The following is a 19,446-nucleotide window of genomic DNA, read 5'->3' as shown; positions in this document are numbered from 1 at the left end:
TTTTACCCCCTGACTGATTTTACCCCCGTCTTTGGTTATTTTTAGAATTTTTTTTTATTTTTAGAAATCTTAATACCTTATTGGTATATATTTTCGCGTGTTACAAATTTTCGCGGGTACTTAATTTCGCGAGTTTTTTGGTCAATTTTCGCGAAATTTAATACTGTTTAAATTTTTCAAAATTACAAAATCGCGAAATTAAATACACGCGAAAAATTTTTTCTTAGTATTTTGTTAGTATTTTTACATCAAAAACGTTGTGTTTCAAGCAAAATCAGTCTTTTTCTTGCTTTATATTCCCACTTTCTGAAAATACCTAGTTTAGTGAATCGCGAAATTTAATACACGCGAAAATTTTCCAAAAGTCGGCAATCGCCAAATTTAATACACGCGAAACACGTTTTTTCGAAAAAATTTCGCGATTCGCGAAAATTTGTAACACGCGAAAATATATACCAATAAGGTAGTTGATATACATTTCCTGAAAATTTCATTACGAAATGTAAAGAAGTTCTTGAGTTATTGCAAAAAATGTGATTTTTTGACTTTTGAAATCTGGCGGTAGACTACCACTAGCCTAGAAATCTAAGCTAGTTTGATTCAGTCACTTGGATAAATCTTGATGGTTAAGTTGTGACTGAATAACTAGCTTAGGGACAGTAAACTCGGTAGCTTATCAAATGACAACAACGACAATTCAAATTTCGCGGCGAGGGAACTCACATAATTTGCATAATTATTCGTCGTTGACTTAATTCCGTTTCATATCAAAAATATACACACAGAACATAATATCAAAACATTATTTAGAATCTTTTTATTTTGTCTTTTTTCTATCTTCTGATTGGCTCTTATTGTAAGATTAGATAAACAAACTCTCCGTCTTACAGTTTATGCGCTCCTTTTGTAAAATATAAAATGAAATTCTATTGTAAAGTGTGCCGATGGAGAGTGAAGGAAAAATTTGTTCATTTTTTTCAAAAAGTTATGCTCGTGTTTTATGGAAAAGTCCCTTGTGGTCACACTAGAGATTTTACTTTTTATAAAATCGGATAACAATAGGTAGAAGGAAAATTCTTTTCAGTTACGATCTCAAATCAATTCCGGTCTGAAAAGTTTTGAGTTTTTTCTTCTCTTGCTCAAGCCAGACACAAAAGACTTTATTGTTTAAATTTTTAAAAATTTTCGAGGTGCCCTCGAGCTCCTCTTTTCTGTTTTGAATTTTAAAACAATGGACCTCTCAGAAAAATGCATAATGCTATCTGGGTGATTTCATTGTTTCCATAAAAGAAGTAGTGTATCAATCATACAGAATATAATGGGGTGGGTGTGGTGATATAAATAAACGTGAGAAGATTTCTCTCACACAAATCATTTCAAAGAAAGCTGTGCACTGTTTCTGTGTGTAAAGTGTTGAGTTTGTGAAGCGAAGCAAAATGAATTATAACAATTATTGTGGTCCAGGTTACAAACCTATGTATTATCCTGTACCAAGTCACCTTAACGAAATGCCACCAATGGCATCACAACAAATGGTATCTTCACAAATGCCGCCGATGCAACCCTTTCCACCTCAGCAAATGGTACCTCCAATGTTTCCACAACAAGTCGTTCCACACCAAGCTCCTCAAACACAACCTGAACCAAAGAAAATTCGTTTCACCAAAAAACAAAAACATATACTAATCACGCAATGGTGCGAAAATTTCAACGAAATTCAATCAAGTCGCTGTAACCAGGTTTGGCCGGACATCGTGAAAAAAGTTTCAAAGCATGGACAACCGAAAAATCTAAATCAATGCAAGCAAAAGATATGGGGAATGAAAGACAAATATCATAAATGCAAAAAGCTCATGAACGAATCAACTGGTGGAGCCGCTGTTAAAAAGTGTGAATATTTTGATGATATTGACAAAGTGTTATCCGACAGAGATGTTGAAAAAAAATCTACCTGAATTTTTGTGAAGTCGGCGCAGGAAACGAGTTAGAGCCTTCTGAGAATTTTGATGTAACCACACCACCAGCAGTTGAGAAAGATGATGCGTCGGGCATTGAACCTTGCAGTGCAAGTTCAGCTATTCAGCTATCAAGAGAAAACTTATCGAAGAAAACGAGACAAAAGATGACTTAGATAGTTCACTAGAATATGTGAAACAGTTAGAAACTGACGTGCGTAAACATTCCGCCAAGAAAGTTCCAAAGAAAGAAAAACCGAGAACATTCCAGGAACAGCTTATCGAAATGCAAAAGGAGCAAATTAAAGTTTTTGAGAGAAGTGAAGAAAACTTTCAAAAATTTCAACTATCAATGTACCAAAAACAGCTTGAGGCTGAAGCCAAAGACAAAGAAAAAGAAAGAGAGTTTTTCTTACAATTTGGACAGATATTTGCCGGTAATAAAGACAATAACAACAACAACAAATAACTTTTTTAAGTTCAGAAAAATTCTTTTGTTAAAAACGGTATTATTACAGTAGTACGCAGTAGTATCTTTTGAAATTTTACATTGACACGAATTTGCACTTGTCACTTCGATCACTTGTCACGGACAGTATTCTGGGAGCCCAGATTAGGATTTTTATCATAATTTTTCTTTTGACATGTCGTTTATTGATTTAAATAGTTGGTTAATGAGATACGAGAAGTATTTCCATTAGGATTTCGATCATAATTCTGCCGTCTTCTTTGTCTTGACTGTCTCTCTTGTCTCAAAATATTTTCGAGAACACCATCCTCGTCTGTATAAGTTTCATTGTTCATTTGACAAAAATTGTGTAGAGTGACGCAGGCGATTGTCACAGCAGCGACATTTTCAATCCTATTATCAAGTCGTTTGAGTAAGATTCTCCATCGAGCTTTTAAGATCCCAAATGCTCTCTCGATATGAACCCGACCACTCGATAATTTTCGGTTAAAAACACGTTGATCTCTTGTTAGCCCTGGTCCGAATTGGTGTGGTGTGATTAGCCATGATAGTAAGGGATAGGCACCGTCTCCGAGGACAAGGGGTCTTATTTCTGAATCATCGATTACGTCAATAGGTTTCGTCAAAATTTCTTGATTTTCGGCCCTTCTAAAGAGTGAGGAGTTTCGAAGGTTTCTAGCGTCGTGACAACTACCTGGAAATCCCGTTGCAACATCTAAAAACATTAAATTTGCCCCAACTAACCCTTGTACTGATACTGTGTAGCACTGTTTCCTACTGTAATAGTCAGCTTTCGATTCAACACTGGGAGCAGATATTGGGATGTGAGTTCCATCCAAAGCGCCAACTACCTGGGGAAATTCGGTTTGGTAGTTCATCTTAAATTCTTCTATCGCCTTAGCAGTATCTCTTCTTGTTTGAGGAAATTTGATAAACCTTTGGGAGAGTCTCGTTAGTTCTAAACAAAATTCCTTTGTTATTTGTACTGCCGTTGAGCTTCCAACGGCAAATGTTTTTGCGACAGTCCTAAAGGAGTTTCCAGTTGCCAGCCTCCATAAAGCAATCGCTACTCTTTTTTTCTATGGGTATTGCTCTGCGTAACTGTGTGTCACGTTTTTCTAATCTTGGCCGAACAAAGTGCTACTAACGACAGAAAGGTCTCCCGTGACATTCGAAAATCGTTACGCCAAAAATGATTAAAAATCTGATCTGCCTGCATACGCGAAAACCAAAACTCTTGTCTGGGGTAAGCCCATAACGAACGTGCTCTACGAACTCTTAATTGTAGCAAAGAAGTACGCATGATGGATGACAAAAAGAATCTTCTAGTTAACGAGCGATGATGGGATATTGCGTTTTTGAAACAAATTTTGCTAAAACGTCGTTTTTTATGCTTCTTTTGATAGTGCTTGAGAAGGAGCAGAAGTAGTGCTTTTGATTCGGTGTCCATAATGTAAAAGGTCAAAAAGTTTGAATGAGTTTGTTTATTAATTTCCTGGTAAGAGAAAAAGGAGAAAAACAAAATGAATACTAATAGAAAAAAGCACTATTGAGAAGCTCTATTGTTAAAAACCATTTTAAAATTTTTAAAATTTCATAGTGTGACTACGATGGTCAACAAGAGACAAATTCGTTTCTTGAGTGATAATTTTGTGATTTGACATAAAAGTATTTTGTACGATTTTTACAAAGCTCATCATAAAAATAACCTTCAACAAAATAAATAAAAATTACTTTAGACTAGCAGGCTAAAATACCGTATACAAAACAATGTAATCAATCCCCCCCAAAAAAACATTTTCTTGAGTCTTGAATTCGTATAGCTGTCACTGAAAATAAGCACCGACAATTTTATGTTCTTCGAAGACGAAAGATGTCATTGTCTGTAAAATCGAGCATAAAGTCTCAAATTCATAAAACAACAAGAAGCCACAACCAGTCAAAAACCAAGAACTGTCTATCATCTATCCATTTCAGTATAATACAATATCATGTCATGCAATCCAATCAGAATACAGAACTACAGAATAGGATCTGTACAAGTACTCTCTCTTATATATTGCCACATACGATAGTCAATGTTCAATCACAAATCTTTACTTTATTATTTGCCATTCTGGAAACAAGCAACTTTTGCTGTCTTTACGACGAATAGCATTCTTTTTTCTTCATCAGTTCAATTCTTCCCAAAAACAAGAGAAGCACTATCAGGTCTTGAAAACTTTTTCTGATACAGTATTCCAAATATATCTCTCAGCTCTCTCATGGTAATAGTCTCACATCATAATATAATCGAAGAAAGATCTTGAATTCAATGAGTCCCACCTCTTCTACTCGTTTTCTGATAAAATAATTATAAATAACTTCTATCGCTCACGAAAACTCCCGATTTTTTACCACGTGACCCACTCTGACCAATCAGAAGCTCACCGAATCCTGCGTTCATATTATGAACGCGCCCTTTCCCTAAGCCAGTATTCCAAGGCAAACTTAAAATCCGTAAATATAAAAAATCTTTAAAGCGCCGAAAAACGCTATATTGCCATTAGCCGTGTGTCCTAGCCTTGTGAATACGGGCTTAGTTAACTAGGCTAGACTACCACCTTAAATATGCTGGAAAAACTTTTTTTTCATTGGATTTTTTTCTTATAATTGGTTGTTTTTCATTCAAAAACATTTTAATAGCAATGTTTCAATTCTCAAAAAAATTGATTTTTGAAGCCGGAACTATTCAAAAATTGCCGGAACAACCTATTTTCGCCGGAAAGGCAGTATTTCTTGAATTTCTCGAGCTGTACTTTATACTTTTTTATGAAAAATTTTGCACACTGATGCAAAATGATAATACCTAAAATGTGACGAACATTTTTTTCCAGCCGAAAATGCCGGAAATATGCCGGAAGAACTGTTTTTTTGATATGTTCTCGAATTTTCATCCTTAGTTTTTTCTGATTTTTTGCAGAAAGATGCGTATTCGCAATACTCAAAACATGACCGAGTTTGTTTTTTTGGTAATCGGTAATCGCCGTTTTTGCAGATTTTCATCCGACTTTTTCTTTATTTCTTTGTTTTTTTTCACACAAAAACATTATTGATAACAATGCCCACCTAAAAGTGCTTTTAGTTTTAAGACTTTGGGCTGTGTATCTCAGAGCATAGGCGTTGAATACCTTTACATCAAAAAAATGTTCGTTGTCCACGAACCCAAAAGCCTCCAGCACTGATGTCAGCTTTCGCGTTGCTTTTGATGGGTCGCATTATTATCTGCTCGATGATCAAATCCGACCATAAACCAGCCCAGAATTTATCGCTTCGTCTCACAGTGTGGTAATTATTTGAAAACTGCTTGTAAACCCAAGTGTGAGTTGTCTTGAGCTCGAGCATGTTTTAGAGGCGTAGCCTTGTGATCTTAGCGTAATGGATGTGACCGGTTGCTGCAAACAGGTTGATCATCCGAGAAAGGGTGAAAAGGTAAAGGTTCCAATCCCCTGTCCTTTCTGATCTAATGAAATCCTTTACAACTTTTATGTAATCCAGATATTGCAACCATAATTTCGCGGTACGTGAGCATGTTTTCAGATCATCGTTGTAATTTTCCATAAGTTTCGAAAGTGTTGGATATCTGCTCATGTCCAAATCAATGGTGGGATCAACAGCATTGGCAATCACGTTCAGATCGGTTGTCAGATCTTTAATTTCTACAGCCTCATCATCAGAACCAACAAGTGTTGACATCAATTTTCAAACAAGAGCTGATTCAACTAGAAAATGTCACTCAGGGCTCTGGCAATGGCTTTACTACTTATGATGTGTAAAGGATGGGGCATATTATTGAAAAGAGGAAATAAAGCAATGCAATGTCTTTGTAAAAAATCAAAACCAATCCAATAATTTTTCAGTCTGGCAAGGTCTGGTCAATCTTCATATTTTCAAAGAAAATCGAGGTTTTTTCAAACAATTTCCCCAATTTCCCGATTTCTGAACCCCGTTTTTCCAAAAAAAGCCGATTTTTAATATTTTTAAGAAGTCCTTATTTTAATGCAATTCATAAATTCTAATTCTAATTACTCTCGGGTACCTAATAGCCGGGGGGGGGGGCCCGCTAATTAATTTTTCGAAAATTTTCCACCCAGGACATTCTTATTCCAACCCCCCCGCTTATTGATTTTTGGGAAATTTTTTTTTGAAAGTTCCCTCTTTTGCCCTAATTCTGCTGTATCAGCCTCCTTTTCGAACATTTTCCACCCAGGACATTTTTATTCCAACCCCCCCGCTTATTAAATTTTGAGATTTTTTCCAACCCCCCTGCTTATTCCAAACCCCCCGGCTATTAGGTACCCGAGAGTAAGATTTAATCAAAGGAGTTTTTTAGGCCTTAAAAGTTCACGACGTATGGGTCAACTTTGTTACGAAAATTCAAATTCCGGTCATTTTGGGCAAAAAAGTACCCCTCAGGTTTGATTTCATAAGATTTTTTGCCCAAGGGCCTCATCGTGAGGCTCTGAGTATGTTAATCTACATAAAATTGCGTTTCTAACGGTACCAAGAAACCTAGTGCGGAAATTTTTTCAAGGTAAAATCCTATTTCAGCCAGACTAAAAGTGCTTTTAGTTTTAAGACTTTGGGCTGTGTATCTCAGAGCATAGGCGTTGAATACCTTTACATCAAAAAAATGTTCGTTGTCCACGAACCCAAAAGCCTCCAGCACTGATGTCAGCTCTCGCGTTGTCAGTCGTGATCGCACCTTTGTTTAAACGTTCGCCAGTGATCGGCTCCAACATTGGTTCGATGGTGACATCATGTGTCACTTGATTCAACATTGTATCCCTCAAAGTGTTGTGCCGCTGGTAGACGAACCCTCCTTTAGGGCAGGAAAGTGCATGATTGACAGAGAACGACTTGCCACACGCACATGTCGATGGTAAAGTACGCATTATTGGCGCTTTTTGATGAGGGCTATGTGGTCTTGTGTTTTGACATTTTTAAATTTCCATTGAAACTTATTTTCGCGAATGACACCCTAAATCCGCAAAATTTAATCCCTAAAATATTCCAAAGTTAATCATTGATTGACAAAAAGCAATAGAAAAAGCCCTTTTTTAAGTCAACAAGGGTAAAGTTTTAAGCTGTATTTTTTGATTAAATAAAAAGTTAATAATTTCGTTTCGCATTTATGACGTTCTAAGATAGAAGAGTTTCTGATACAAAAATGAAGATCATAGCATTATTCTGCAAAAAGTTAATTTTTTTCTTCTTCATTTTCCCACTTTTTAAATTTCTTTTTTGATAATATTCCACTCCGAATTATCTTTTTAACGAGCACAAAACCGCTAACTTATTTTAATTCTATCAAAAGTTATTGAAGTTTGAAAAAACACTGCAAGCTAATTTGAAATAGACTTTAGAACTAACGCCTTGTGTAACACTTTGCTCCTGAATTGTCCAATTAACTGTGCTACACAAGTTTTTTCAGAGGGAATTTAATTTGGCGGATGGACGAAAAAACTAAATTTGGCGATCGCATAAAAATTTAACCATAAGATGGCGTCAAAACAGCGAAAAAATTACCAAAATACCTTAAAAGAGATCATATTTTCAAAATGTTTAAGTTTGGCGGATGGCGGAAAAAAAGAAATTTTGGCGGGAACTTAATTTGGCGGATTTCAGTCAAATCCGCCAAAAAAATAATTTTTTCCTTTAAGGTAAGTTTATGATCAAAACTCTGATAAGTCACTTTGATCGCAAATAGTTGGCACTAGCGACAACCCATCTCCGAATTTTACTCGAAGGTAAATCAAATGTTATTGATATACATTTTTTTATCTATGAATTCTCTTCATAATTTACAGGCAATAGTACATTTCTGAGACTTCAAATTTTCGTTAACAAACTTCTTTCAAAACTTCTTCAAAAATTGGATTTGGAAATGTAAGGCATACAGTATTATATATTTTAATTTTGCAAGGATGAAAGATGTTTCATAGCTTATCTTGTCTATAAATTCGAGATCTTGTTTTTAAATGTATCTTTAAAGCGTGAATTAAATTTAGAAAATCAAAAGTCAGCCAAAACTGAAGAAAGATAAAACATTTAAAATTAAAACCTGGTATAATATTTAGTCGTGTACTAATCGACTTATGACCACCTACGAGAGCTATGTATCAAAATTCGGTTGATTCAAAATTAGTTGTAGTTGTGTATTGATTTTTGACTATACCAAAATTTTTCCATTCTTCCAAAGAGTTTCATGATATGCACTTGTTAAAGCTGGATACTTAAAAAATCATGACAAATTTAAAAATGGCTTTTCAAGCAAACGGCAGCTAATAAAATGAAATGGTAGTGAATAGACATGCTGAGGCTTCAGTTGAGAATGAGAAAGTAACATTTTTTATTCGGGTTTTTTTAAAACCTTCCAATTAAAACAATGTTTTTTTTCTTTGCATGAAAAATAGGCTGATTATGTCCAAAAGTTTAGAAACATGTAAGAAACATTTAAGGCTCAAAAGGCGGATTTCTTAAGAAACATTGAGGCTGATTGTTAAAAACTAGTTTCTTAAAAAAAAAACGTGTAGACTTTTTCATAAATCTCGTCATGAACAACACTCGCCTCATTTTGAAATTATTACCATGGTAACAATTTATAAAAAAATCAGTTAATGTCTCAAGGGACATAATCACCATGATAATTGTTTGAATACAAGGCAAGTGACGTTAGTGACGTAATTTATGAAAAGGAAAACTATGCTTGACTAGAGAGCTATGGTGTTTTAAGGAAATAAGATGTCCTTCCGAAAAAATATTTTCATTTCTTACTCAATTTAGGGATTTAAGAGCTTAATATTTTTCGAAAACCAAGAAATGAAGCCTGCTTATTTCTGTTATGAATTTTTATTTTTGAAAATTAAATTTGCAATATACGATTTACAAGCGGATTTAAAAATACTAACGTTAACTTTTCTAAACTGAAATTAGATGTGGATATGGTTAAGTAGTGTCCATGTGTTAGGAAAAAAATTGAATGAAACATCCTGTGTTTTGTATAGCATTACCTGATTCTGTTGACTCCTTTTGTTCATATGCAGCGATCGACATAATTTGTATAATAGCCACCGGTAAGTGTAACATCGAATAATTTAATGAAATAATCAATGATTTTGATGAACAACGTCCAATCAAAGTTTGACAACGAATAATTTGATCTTGCATCACCTAAAAATAAATAGATAGCTGCAGTGGTATGCTCAACATTTTATAGCTTGATCAAGAAACAATGCTATTTATGCTTCCCATTTCTTATCTAAGTTTCAATTAAAAGGTGTAAAAAGTTGGCGAGATGACTCATTCGAAAACCAATGATTAGTATCTGCTATTAAGCCTGTGTTTTATTATAACCAACCACAACAACAACAGCAGCAACAACAACAACAACATCTTAACCCTCAAACCAACGATCAACAATCAAAGTCAGTAAAATGAGATTAAATCGTCAACAAAGTCTTTAATTGGTAGAGACTTTGATTGACAATTCTTCTCATTGTACGAGTAATGAAACACTGGCTTAGCAAAGGTATAAAAAATGAAAAGAAAGCTTCTGTAAAAAATTCTTCCTTCGCATGACCCTGAGGGAATGATTCATTTAACCAACTTATTTACACCTTTAAGTGAAAGAGATGAAAACGGGAAATATCTGTAGATGGATGAAATAAAATCAACTTGCCGAATTGGAACAATGCATAATAAGTCCGTTTTAGGTGACGAGTTTTGAATGATCGACCAAGTCGCTCGAGTTTACAAAACAAGACAATGAATTGCTTCATGAACAGCTTTGTGATAAACAGTGGGAAATCTGTAATTAAAAAAATGAAGGCAAGAATGAAACCACTGCAATCAGTCATGCATTGCAGGAAAATATTCTGTAGTAAGAAAATATATTTATCTCCCAAACAACGCAATTATTTAACAAACCCACAGAACAATCTTAACTGTAAAGGGTCTGAAAATGGTCAATTTATTTTGGAATGGGATTGGGGTAATTTGTTGAATGTACCTGTTTATATTGCAACAGCATTATTTATCGTCTTTGTTCAAAGAGATTCTGCATGTCACTGATTAGCTCGGTGAAAATTTTCGTTGCCAATATTCCTTTGCCAGATACTAAATCAAAAAGAAAAACAAGACCAACAAAAGACAGTGCAAAGACTAAAAAAGTAAGGTTGGGTGTAATATGTAAGGTATGTCTCCAGTTTTAGAATGGTATGAAAATTTCTGCCCTTGAAATAATGTGAGTTTTAAAATGTCATTAGATTCTTGGGAGGGGCAAACTAATCGATCAGTTTGGAAATTATCAAAGCACATAAATGTCTCAAACCTCATAATCTGAATTTTCAAAAAAATCGATTAGCTTGGATTGGTCAAGAAATTCACCATCGATAACTTTCTAAAAAATCACATAAATAGTCTGACTAGCTCCTTTCTCATAACTATTTATCGATGATGAAAGCCCAGACCAATCAGGGCCTTAAAATGTCAGATAGTTTTAGACAGGCAAGTGTTGTTGAAATTTCAAACTCACTCAAGGGCAGAGTCTTATTATTTATCAAATCATATCTATCATCTCTATCAAATTTCATTGTCTGCAAGGGGTCTATAGTTCAATGTCATTAAAAATGGAGTTTCTGCCCTTAAAGTAATGAAGAAAAGGGTCCAATAAAAAATCTTGTAGGTTTGACTGACAAAATTTTCACATTTGGTGAGGAAGTGAATAAAGTGGGGCACAGAGAATACCATCAATATGATCAACTTAACTTTTAGAAATTGTATTCATAATGAAACAAACACTTTTGATGATCATATCAATGGTGAAAAATTAAAACTGAGTAAGGATAAACAAGATAAAAAGATGTATAGAGTAGATGAAAAATAAAGTTACCCTAGGGGCAGAAACTCCCAAAGCTACAAATACAAAAATTTCGGGTTTGAATTATCGAGTCAATGAAAAAGGAAACGGTAACTTGCCAAGTAAATTTTGCGTATGCCCAAGCAGCTTTACAACATGAAAGATCCTCGCTGAATTCTAAAAATTAAATACTCATGTGATTAATTTGTGGGGATGATTTTATTGTGAAAAATGTCAAATAACTAAAACGTTGACTAGTATCAGAAAAGGATATATCTCAATAATCAACATGCAGAATTTAGCAGTGATAAGCACAAAATCGAAATCTCAAAATTCTGCTGATAATAAACCCAACTGCCAGATTCAATCCCTGTAAAAAATTTTCCCACTGAAGTATTCAAGTTTATATCATTAATCAGCAACCCTACATTTAAACCCAAGGGAAACTTGCCAAGCTTCACAATCTGCTTGATTTGACTTTATGTAACAAATTTAGTAGAATTTCTCCTAACTATTTTTAATTGCAAGGTAAGTGTCAACTAAATGTAAGGGTCAGCCAATCAAGTTTTTTTTGTAGGATGTTTCAAGTTTAGTTTATAAGATATCTATGGTGGCCCATAAGTGCCAAGTAATTTTTTATTGAAAAACTCAAAAAAATATTTTTTTTATAAATGAAAATAACTTTCATTTTACAATTTAAATTAACTTTCATTTCAAAATCAATTTAAAAGTAATTTCGTTTTCAAAATGACTTTAAAAACAACTTAAAATACGACCCAGCAAGGCCACACGGGGGCCACACAAATGATTTAAATTTTGTTTTAATTCTCATTTACTTTTCGATATCATTTTAAAAAGCATTTTGTTTTTTTATTTTTAAAATCACTTTTCTCACTTAGCCCATCAGTGCCAAAGACAGCTTTGTCCCCAGACCCCTACAGGCTTAAAAGATTGAAGTTACTATGGTTACTTATTGGTTTGTTTACAGTTCACGGCCCATCAAGGCCAAAACAACTTAGTGCTTAGACCCCAAACATTTTTACAAATGTGTAGGAGAGTATAAAATGGTATCCTTTACTCCAGTGTTCTAAAGTACCATAAATGAGAGATTTTTTGTCCGTCACAGTGCTTTTCCTTTCTATTGTTCATTGTTTGGCTGGTGGGTTGTATTGTCTTGAAAAATTTACTTCTTTTTGCAGACAAAATTATTCATCAAACAATGGGCAACATGAAAGAGCCTTTGTTTTGATGTGTAAATAAAGAGTCGAATTTTTTCTTAATATGCAGCATGCGAGCATGAAAGGAAAAATGTTGAGAAGAGAGGAAATACACTTTTTTTTATATAAGAACAATTTTATAAGAACAATGAGGCTCAAAAATGCCAATAAATAAGAACAATTTAAGAACAGTGGAGGGGCTGAAGTTAGAGAGTTATAGCAAAAAGAATCACTGGTTTCTAAAATCCTCTAAATAGTAAAGTAAATAGCCAAAACTTGTTTTTTACCTTAGAAAAAATAAGAACAAAATAAGAACAATTCAAGGCTCAAAGTGCCAAAAAATTAAGAACAGCCGAGCCTCAGCAAAAATTTACTGGTTTTTATAAAAAAAAGAGTGTAATAGGAGGGAAGTTTTATTTACTTCCAACCCCTTTCATGTTGCCGCCATATGCTTTAAATTTTTTGTCTCCGAGGAAACCCCAATGTGACCCCCCCCCTAAAACAAACAACTGGTTCGTTCCATTATCAAAAGAAACTTTATCTGTTGAAATTTACTCATTTCTATGAATGGCCTCAATGGGCTGTCAGATCAATTCATTTAAAAAAAATTAAAACTGATTTTAAAATGACATGGCCTCGATGGGCTGAGTTGGAGATCGTTTTTGAAAACAAACCCGTTTTAAATTTGAAACGAAAATAGAAACTAAATCTATTTTGAAATCAAAATTTAGTTCAAAACTTAAATTAAAAGCTATTGCAAAAGTGAATGTGGAAAGTAAATTATTTTGAATTTTTTTTATAAAAATGTCAAAACAATTTAACTTGGCTCTCATGGGCCACCATAGATATCTCAGGCATTTTAAAAAAAGACACTTCCATAAAGCCAAAAAATAATCCTGTCCTGTGGTACAGTAACAGAACTCTTGCCTATTTCATCCAAAATTTATTTTTTTAAGTAATGAATAATCTAGTTTATCATACCTTTTAATATCAAAGGTAATAATTTCTCTTTTAACGCGTTTAACGAAGATATTGAATAAAGAATGGCCTGGATAACTTGATGCTAATATTTCACTGTTGATTGCCTTAAGGAATATTATAGTGAGAGCTACAATGTTCTTCGTGTGCACAGACTTGTTAAAAGCAAACTAACTTTTTTAAATGGTTAATTTGGCCTATAAGATCACAAAAATGAGTGGTGAGAAAAATTCTGACCATTTTGCTGGTCCCCATATGACGCCATCACTTTTGCTGGGGCTTGAAAATTAAAGTTAAAACTAGAAGCTCATATATGGCTCAAATGAAACATATTTTCCAAGGATTCCAAAAAATATCACAAAATATACCTGAAAATCAATATTTGAGAAGCTATAGAGGAAAAAAGCTAAAAAAAGACGTCATCAGCAATTAAAAAATCATCGAAATCGAAAAATTAATGTTTCATCTGAAAGAGGACCTGCTTGGGAACAAAAAATATTACTACGGAAAACCTTGAATTTCACTTGATAGGAAATTATACTGTAAAATGCGTTTGACTTGACTCTCAAGCTTTTTAAAAATTCCTGGGCGTGCCCGAAACTAACCTTTCGCAGGCAAATTTAATGAATTACAAATTCGCTGACAGGGGCTTATAAGGAGAAATTCAGACTATTTTGTAGTAATATTTTTTGTTCACTAGATGGTCTTCTTTCAAATAAAACAAAAATTTTTCGATTTTGACGATTCTCTCATTGTCAATGACGTCATCGATGACGTAATTTTTAAGCTATTTTCCTTTATAGCTTCTCAAATATTGATTTTCAGGTATATGTTGTGATATTCTTTGGAATCCTTGGATAAATATCTTTCATTTGAGCCATATACGAGCTTCTAATTTTCACTTTCATTTTCAAGCCCCCAACAAAAGTGATGACGTCACAAATGGGGACCAGCAAAATGGTCAAAATTTTTCTCACCACTCGTTTTTGTGATCTTATGGACCTAATTGATTATTTTAAAAAGTTGGTTTGCTTTTAACAACTCTGTGCACACAAAGGATGCTTTCACAACATAGTGGCTCTCACTATTACAAATCATTATCAAATCAGTTTTCCTTTCTTAGTCGACACCCAATGGCAACTTTGATCACAATGTCTGATCAGTCTGTCACATAATTTTTGTCTTTTATCACAATCACTCAAATTCAGCGAAAAATTTAAATAATCGCACACTCATCTCTTTGAAAACTTCAAATTAGACATCATGGCTCAAATTTTGCCAGTCACGATCACTTTTTACCTCTGACCACACAATCACTAAATAAATTCCAAATCACATTTTCAGACTAGAAAAAAGTCCCTAACACGCCATCAGGAAAACCACTTGGGGAGCCTTGTATAATTTGTAGTATATATACCTGAACTGATTGCTGAAGCATCATGTTGTCTTTAATACAACAGATTCTACATTTGACGATGTTTGTTTAGCTTGGTGAACAATTGTTGTTGCCTTTATTCCATTGCCAGATACTAAAACAATAGAAAAACCAAAACCAAGAAAACACAATGCAAAAATTAACAAAGCTTTGGCATGAGAAGGTTGGAAGTAGTACATACCTTAAGTGGCTAAATTTTGACGGAATTAAAATTCAAAATTAAATACTTGCCAAAAATTTCAAATTCGGCAGTTTGCCAAATTAAATCCCCATCAAGAAATTTCAAAGAATTATTTTCACTTTCTTAAGCCGATCGTGTATTATCCGTATCATATGCATTTTAACAATAAAACACCTTAATAAAAAACACTTTTTTGTCTTTCACCAATTATATCCCGCCAAATTTTATAAAATTGAGCATTCGCCAAATTAAATCCCCACCAAATTTTCAAAATCGTCTATTTGCCAAATTAAATCCAAGTCAAAATTTATCCACTTAAGGCTGCTTAAGGTAGTGTCTTCAGTTTTAGAATGGTATGAAAATTTCTGCCCTTGAAATAATGTGAGTTTTAAAATGTCATTTGATTCTTGGGAGGGGCAAACTAATCGATCAGTTTGGAAATTATCAAAGCACATAAATGTCTCAAACCTCATAATCTGAATTTTCAAAAAAATCGATTAGCTTGGATTGGTCAAGAAATTCACCATCGATAACTTTCTAAAAAATCACATAAATAGTCTGACTAGCTCCTTTCTCATAACTATTTATCGATGATGAAAGCCCAGACCAATAAGGGCCTTAAAATGTCAGATAGTTTTAGACAGGCAAGTGTTGTTGAAATTTCAAACTCACTCAAGGGCAGAGTCTTATTATTTATCAAATCATATCTATCATCTCTATCAAATTTCATTGTCTGCAAGGGGTCTATAGTTCAATGTCATTAAAAATGGAGTTTCTGCCCTTAAAGTAATGAAGAAAAGGGTCCAATAAAAAATCTTGTAGGTTTGACTGACAAAATTTTCACATTTGGTGAGGAAGTGAATAAAGTGGGGCACAGAGAATACCATCAATATGATCAACTTAACTTTTAGAAATTGTATTCATAATGAAACAAACACTTTTGATGATCATATCAATGGTGAAAAATTAAAACTGAGTAAGGATAAACAAGATAAAAAGATGTATAGAGTAGATGAAAAATAAAGTTACCCCAGGGGCAGAAGCTCCCAAAGCTACAAATACAAAAAAATTGGGTTTGAATTATCAGGTCCATGAAAAAGGAAACGGTAACTTGCCAAGTAAATTTTGCGTATGCCCAAGCAGCTTCACAACAAGCTTGATCAAACTGAAATCTTCACACCTATCAATAAGGACAACATTACTTAATACGCTGACAGTTTTCTAACACAAAAGCCATTTATAATTTAAACATTTTGGTATACTCCAGTTAACTGTGGGAAAGTGTTGATTGATAGATATGTTATTTTTGTGCTAATAGCGAGTCATGGGTAGGTTGAGCTTATATAAGCAAACCAGTTCAAAAAAAGTTTTTCATTGATTTTCAGGGATTTCAAGTGTTTGACGTTAAAACGTCCAAAATTAGAGTGTTGGTGGGTCAGCTTTCAAAATGTCAATTGACGTTTTTCCAACTTAAAATCGATTTGTGAGTGACCCCAAACATAAGAATTGAAAGTCAGTTAGGAATTTCATATTACAAAAAGAGGTATTTTTACAGATTCTAATTCTACCGCAATTTTCCTAACAAAATGGCCCTAAAATTCAAATTGACAAAACCAGTCAATTTTTTAAAACATTTTTTACTTATTAAAGCTCAGCACCTACCTATGAGTGACAATAGGGATAAAAAATAAAAACATCTTTTACCATCATACATGCTCATACAATATACCAAAAAGTTAAAAAATCCAAATGGCCTTAATGATTTAGAACATATAGCAACAGGGGCCACGGCGCAGTGGGGGGGGGGGGACTTGGGCCTTAATCCAACCACATTTTTTCAAAGCAAAAAAAATTTACTCAATCACCTAAATTCTGCGTAAAAACCTTGAAAAAGACTTGTTGTAGGAAGTCTCTAAAAGGACTAATTTTCAAAAATTTCTCCTAATTGACGCAAAACTACCACTCTCAAAGTGAAGCCGTGGCCCTTGAGCAAAGTTGAGATTAGCCATATCCACATTAATTTCCAAAACTGCACTATTAAAACTATGCTAAATTATCCATATATTATCAATTATGGCCACATAGTACCATCACCAGTCCAGTTAAAACGATCAAAGAAAGCCAACATCAGCAAACCTATTAAGAAAATAATAACATAATTTAATCCAGACGGCTGCACTCGATAGGATCGATCATCGGAACGGCTCGATGACGGATTGATACGTGATCAATGGGATTACTTAACGATCCAGATAGGAGATCGATGGAAGATTCAGCCATTAAAAAGTCTTCAGTATCGATCCTTCGTTGATCCATTATAGAGCTAGTATTTCAATCGAGTATGTCAACCGTCATCGATCGTTAATCGATTTGTCATTGATCGTAAATTGAGTACGATTCGATAAGATCGATAAATAATTGATAACTAATCATAAGCTTAAAAAAATCTTGAGTGTCGATCCTCTATCGATCTCCTATTCGGATCGTTAAGTAATCCATCGATCACATATCGATCTGTCATCGAGCCGTTCCGATGATCGATCCTATCGAGCGCAGACGTCTGGATTAATCAAATCTTTGAAGTTATTTCATAAGTATATGTAAGTGAAAACTTTTGGAGGAGTGTTAGCTGTTAAAAGAAGAAATCACAGCAGAAATCTACATACCGGGTGGAATTAATCTAACCAATCGAGCTATATTTTTATTTAAGCTTCGTTGCCCAATTAAGTTCAGGTGTCCAGCTTACAGTAACCTAACAATCACATTTGAGACTTTGATTGATTAATTCAATAATTCAATTATATCAATTGAGATTTCATTTTTTTAGATCTTTCAGTAATTGAACTGATCCATGCACGAATTACCAGAATGGAATTACGTCTAGTGGGACTTAATGATGGGGGAATATCTTAGCTAATATTCCAAAAATAACATTAATTCATTTTAATGACAGATCTAAAGCTAAAAACATTTTTCTTCTAAGACGCATTTGGCCAAACTTTTGGTGAACTCTTGACCTTTCAGAGAAATGTTTTCTTTCATATTTTTATAAGTTTTACTTTATATCAAAATTCTGAACTATGCCATTTACAATAGAAGAAAGCATACTTACTGATGGGTTACTGATTTTGCAGGCTTGTCTACTGTCTTCCTGTCTGTGATGAGCGGAACGTGATGAGCATTTTCACGTGGGCAGGAAAATTTTGGGCTTTTTTATTTGAATTTATTGTCTGACTTATCGAGCTTTCGTTTGCCTTACCCAGTCAAGAACTATTGCAAACTAGGATAAATGCGAGTATATAGCCTAAATAGGATAAATTATCCTATTGCTTATGATGGTTGTTTTTCAAAGAAAATTTCAAATAGAGATCTTGATAAACAATATAATATATAACACAGCGTTATTTACATTTGTTTCAAGTAGAATGAACACTTTTGACACTTTCATTCACTCAAGCTTGTTTTAAAATTATTTTTTTGTGACGGAAAAAGCGCGTAACACATAAAATATTATGTACTATTCCTCCTAATTAAGCTATTTCATCTTAGTTAGGATAAGTGTTTTATATTTTCTTACTCCGCACTAATAAGAAGTTCATATTTGGTTAAAGTTAATCTTCTTTATGTGCATAATTGATAAAAAGAGTAAAGAAGACACGGATCTGTATCATTCTTCCAATATTTCAATTTGAATTTTTCACATAGCTTAACTAGGATAAATTATCCTATCTAGGATAAATATTCTAGCCTATTTAGGATAAAAGCCTAATTAGGATAATTTATCCTAGTTTTGCAATAGTCCTTGACACTGTTACCGGCCGGGAAAACTTTTCCAGTTGCTAATCAAGTCCAAATTTTCCCGCGGCCTGTTTAAATTGCGCTCCATCCCTTTAAAGAAGTCTTTTGCCTCGTGGACCAGTGTGGACTGGTGGACAGCGTCAATGACACATAACTGCAAGATGAGCTAGGATGTAGGAGCCCACCGATAGATCGATAAGGTATAATTTTCACATACTTTAAAATCATAAAGATAGATTGAGGGCATGAAGGGAACGTTTTGGTCATATGATCTTGTGGTTTTTCAAATTTCTTTTTTAACGCTATTCCAGACCCCCGCGCTCGATAGGATCGATCATCGGAACGGCTCGATGACGGATCGATATGTGATCGATGGATTACTTATCGATCCGGATAGGAGATCGATGGAAGATTCAGCCATTAAAAAGTCTTGAGTATCGATCCTTCGTTGATCCATTATCGAGCTAGTATTTCAATCGAGTATATCGATTCCTCATCGATCGTTAATCGATTC

At 34.0% G+C, this 19,446-nt stretch overlaps 1 protein-coding gene and 1 long non-coding RNA gene across 3 annotated transcripts; both read right to left on the bottom strand.

The window, feature by feature from the left end:
• Nucleotides 1-2,606: 2,606 nt before the first annotated feature.
• On the bottom strand, nucleotides 2,607-3,302 carry LOC136807629 (uncharacterized). Its single transcript, XM_067064223.1, has one exon. The coding sequence runs from the start codon at nucleotides 3,300-3,302 to the stop codon at nucleotides 2,607-2,609; it is 696 nt and encodes a 231-aa protein (XP_066920324.1).
• Nucleotides 3,303-9,308: 6,006 nt separating this feature from the next.
• On the bottom strand, nucleotides 9,309-19,192 carry LOC136807590 (uncharacterized). Of its 2 annotated transcripts, XR_010846695.1 has the most exons (4): nucleotides 18,247-19,192; nucleotides 14,936-17,270; nucleotides 10,475-11,500; nucleotides 9,309-10,273 (listed from the first exon to the last, which is right to left on the bottom strand). It is a non-coding gene; the product is annotated as an uncharacterized lncRNA (long non-coding RNA). The 2 variants fall into 2 exon arrangements; XR_010846694.1 differs by having other exon boundaries at nucleotides 14,936-19,150.
• Nucleotides 19,193-19,446: the final 254 nt, after the last annotated feature.

Source organism: Clytia hemisphaerica, unplaced genomic scaffold (genome assembly GCF_902728285.1).
Source record: "Clytia hemisphaerica strain Z4C2 unplaced genomic scaffold, Clytia hemisphaerica genome assembly, whole genome shotgun sequence".
Lineage (NCBI taxonomy): Eukaryota > Metazoa > Cnidaria > Hydrozoa > Leptothecata > Clytiidae > Clytia > Clytia hemisphaerica.
The sequence above is the reverse complement of the archived record's forward strand: the minus strand, read 5'-3'. Positions and strand labels throughout refer to the sequence as shown.

Bases quoted from the DNA above. Each gene is read 5' to 3' on its own strand.
- LOC136807629 (XM_067064223.1), bottom strand. From the start codon at position 3,302: ATGAACTACCAAACCGAATTTCCCCAGGTAGTTGGCGCTTTGGATGGA.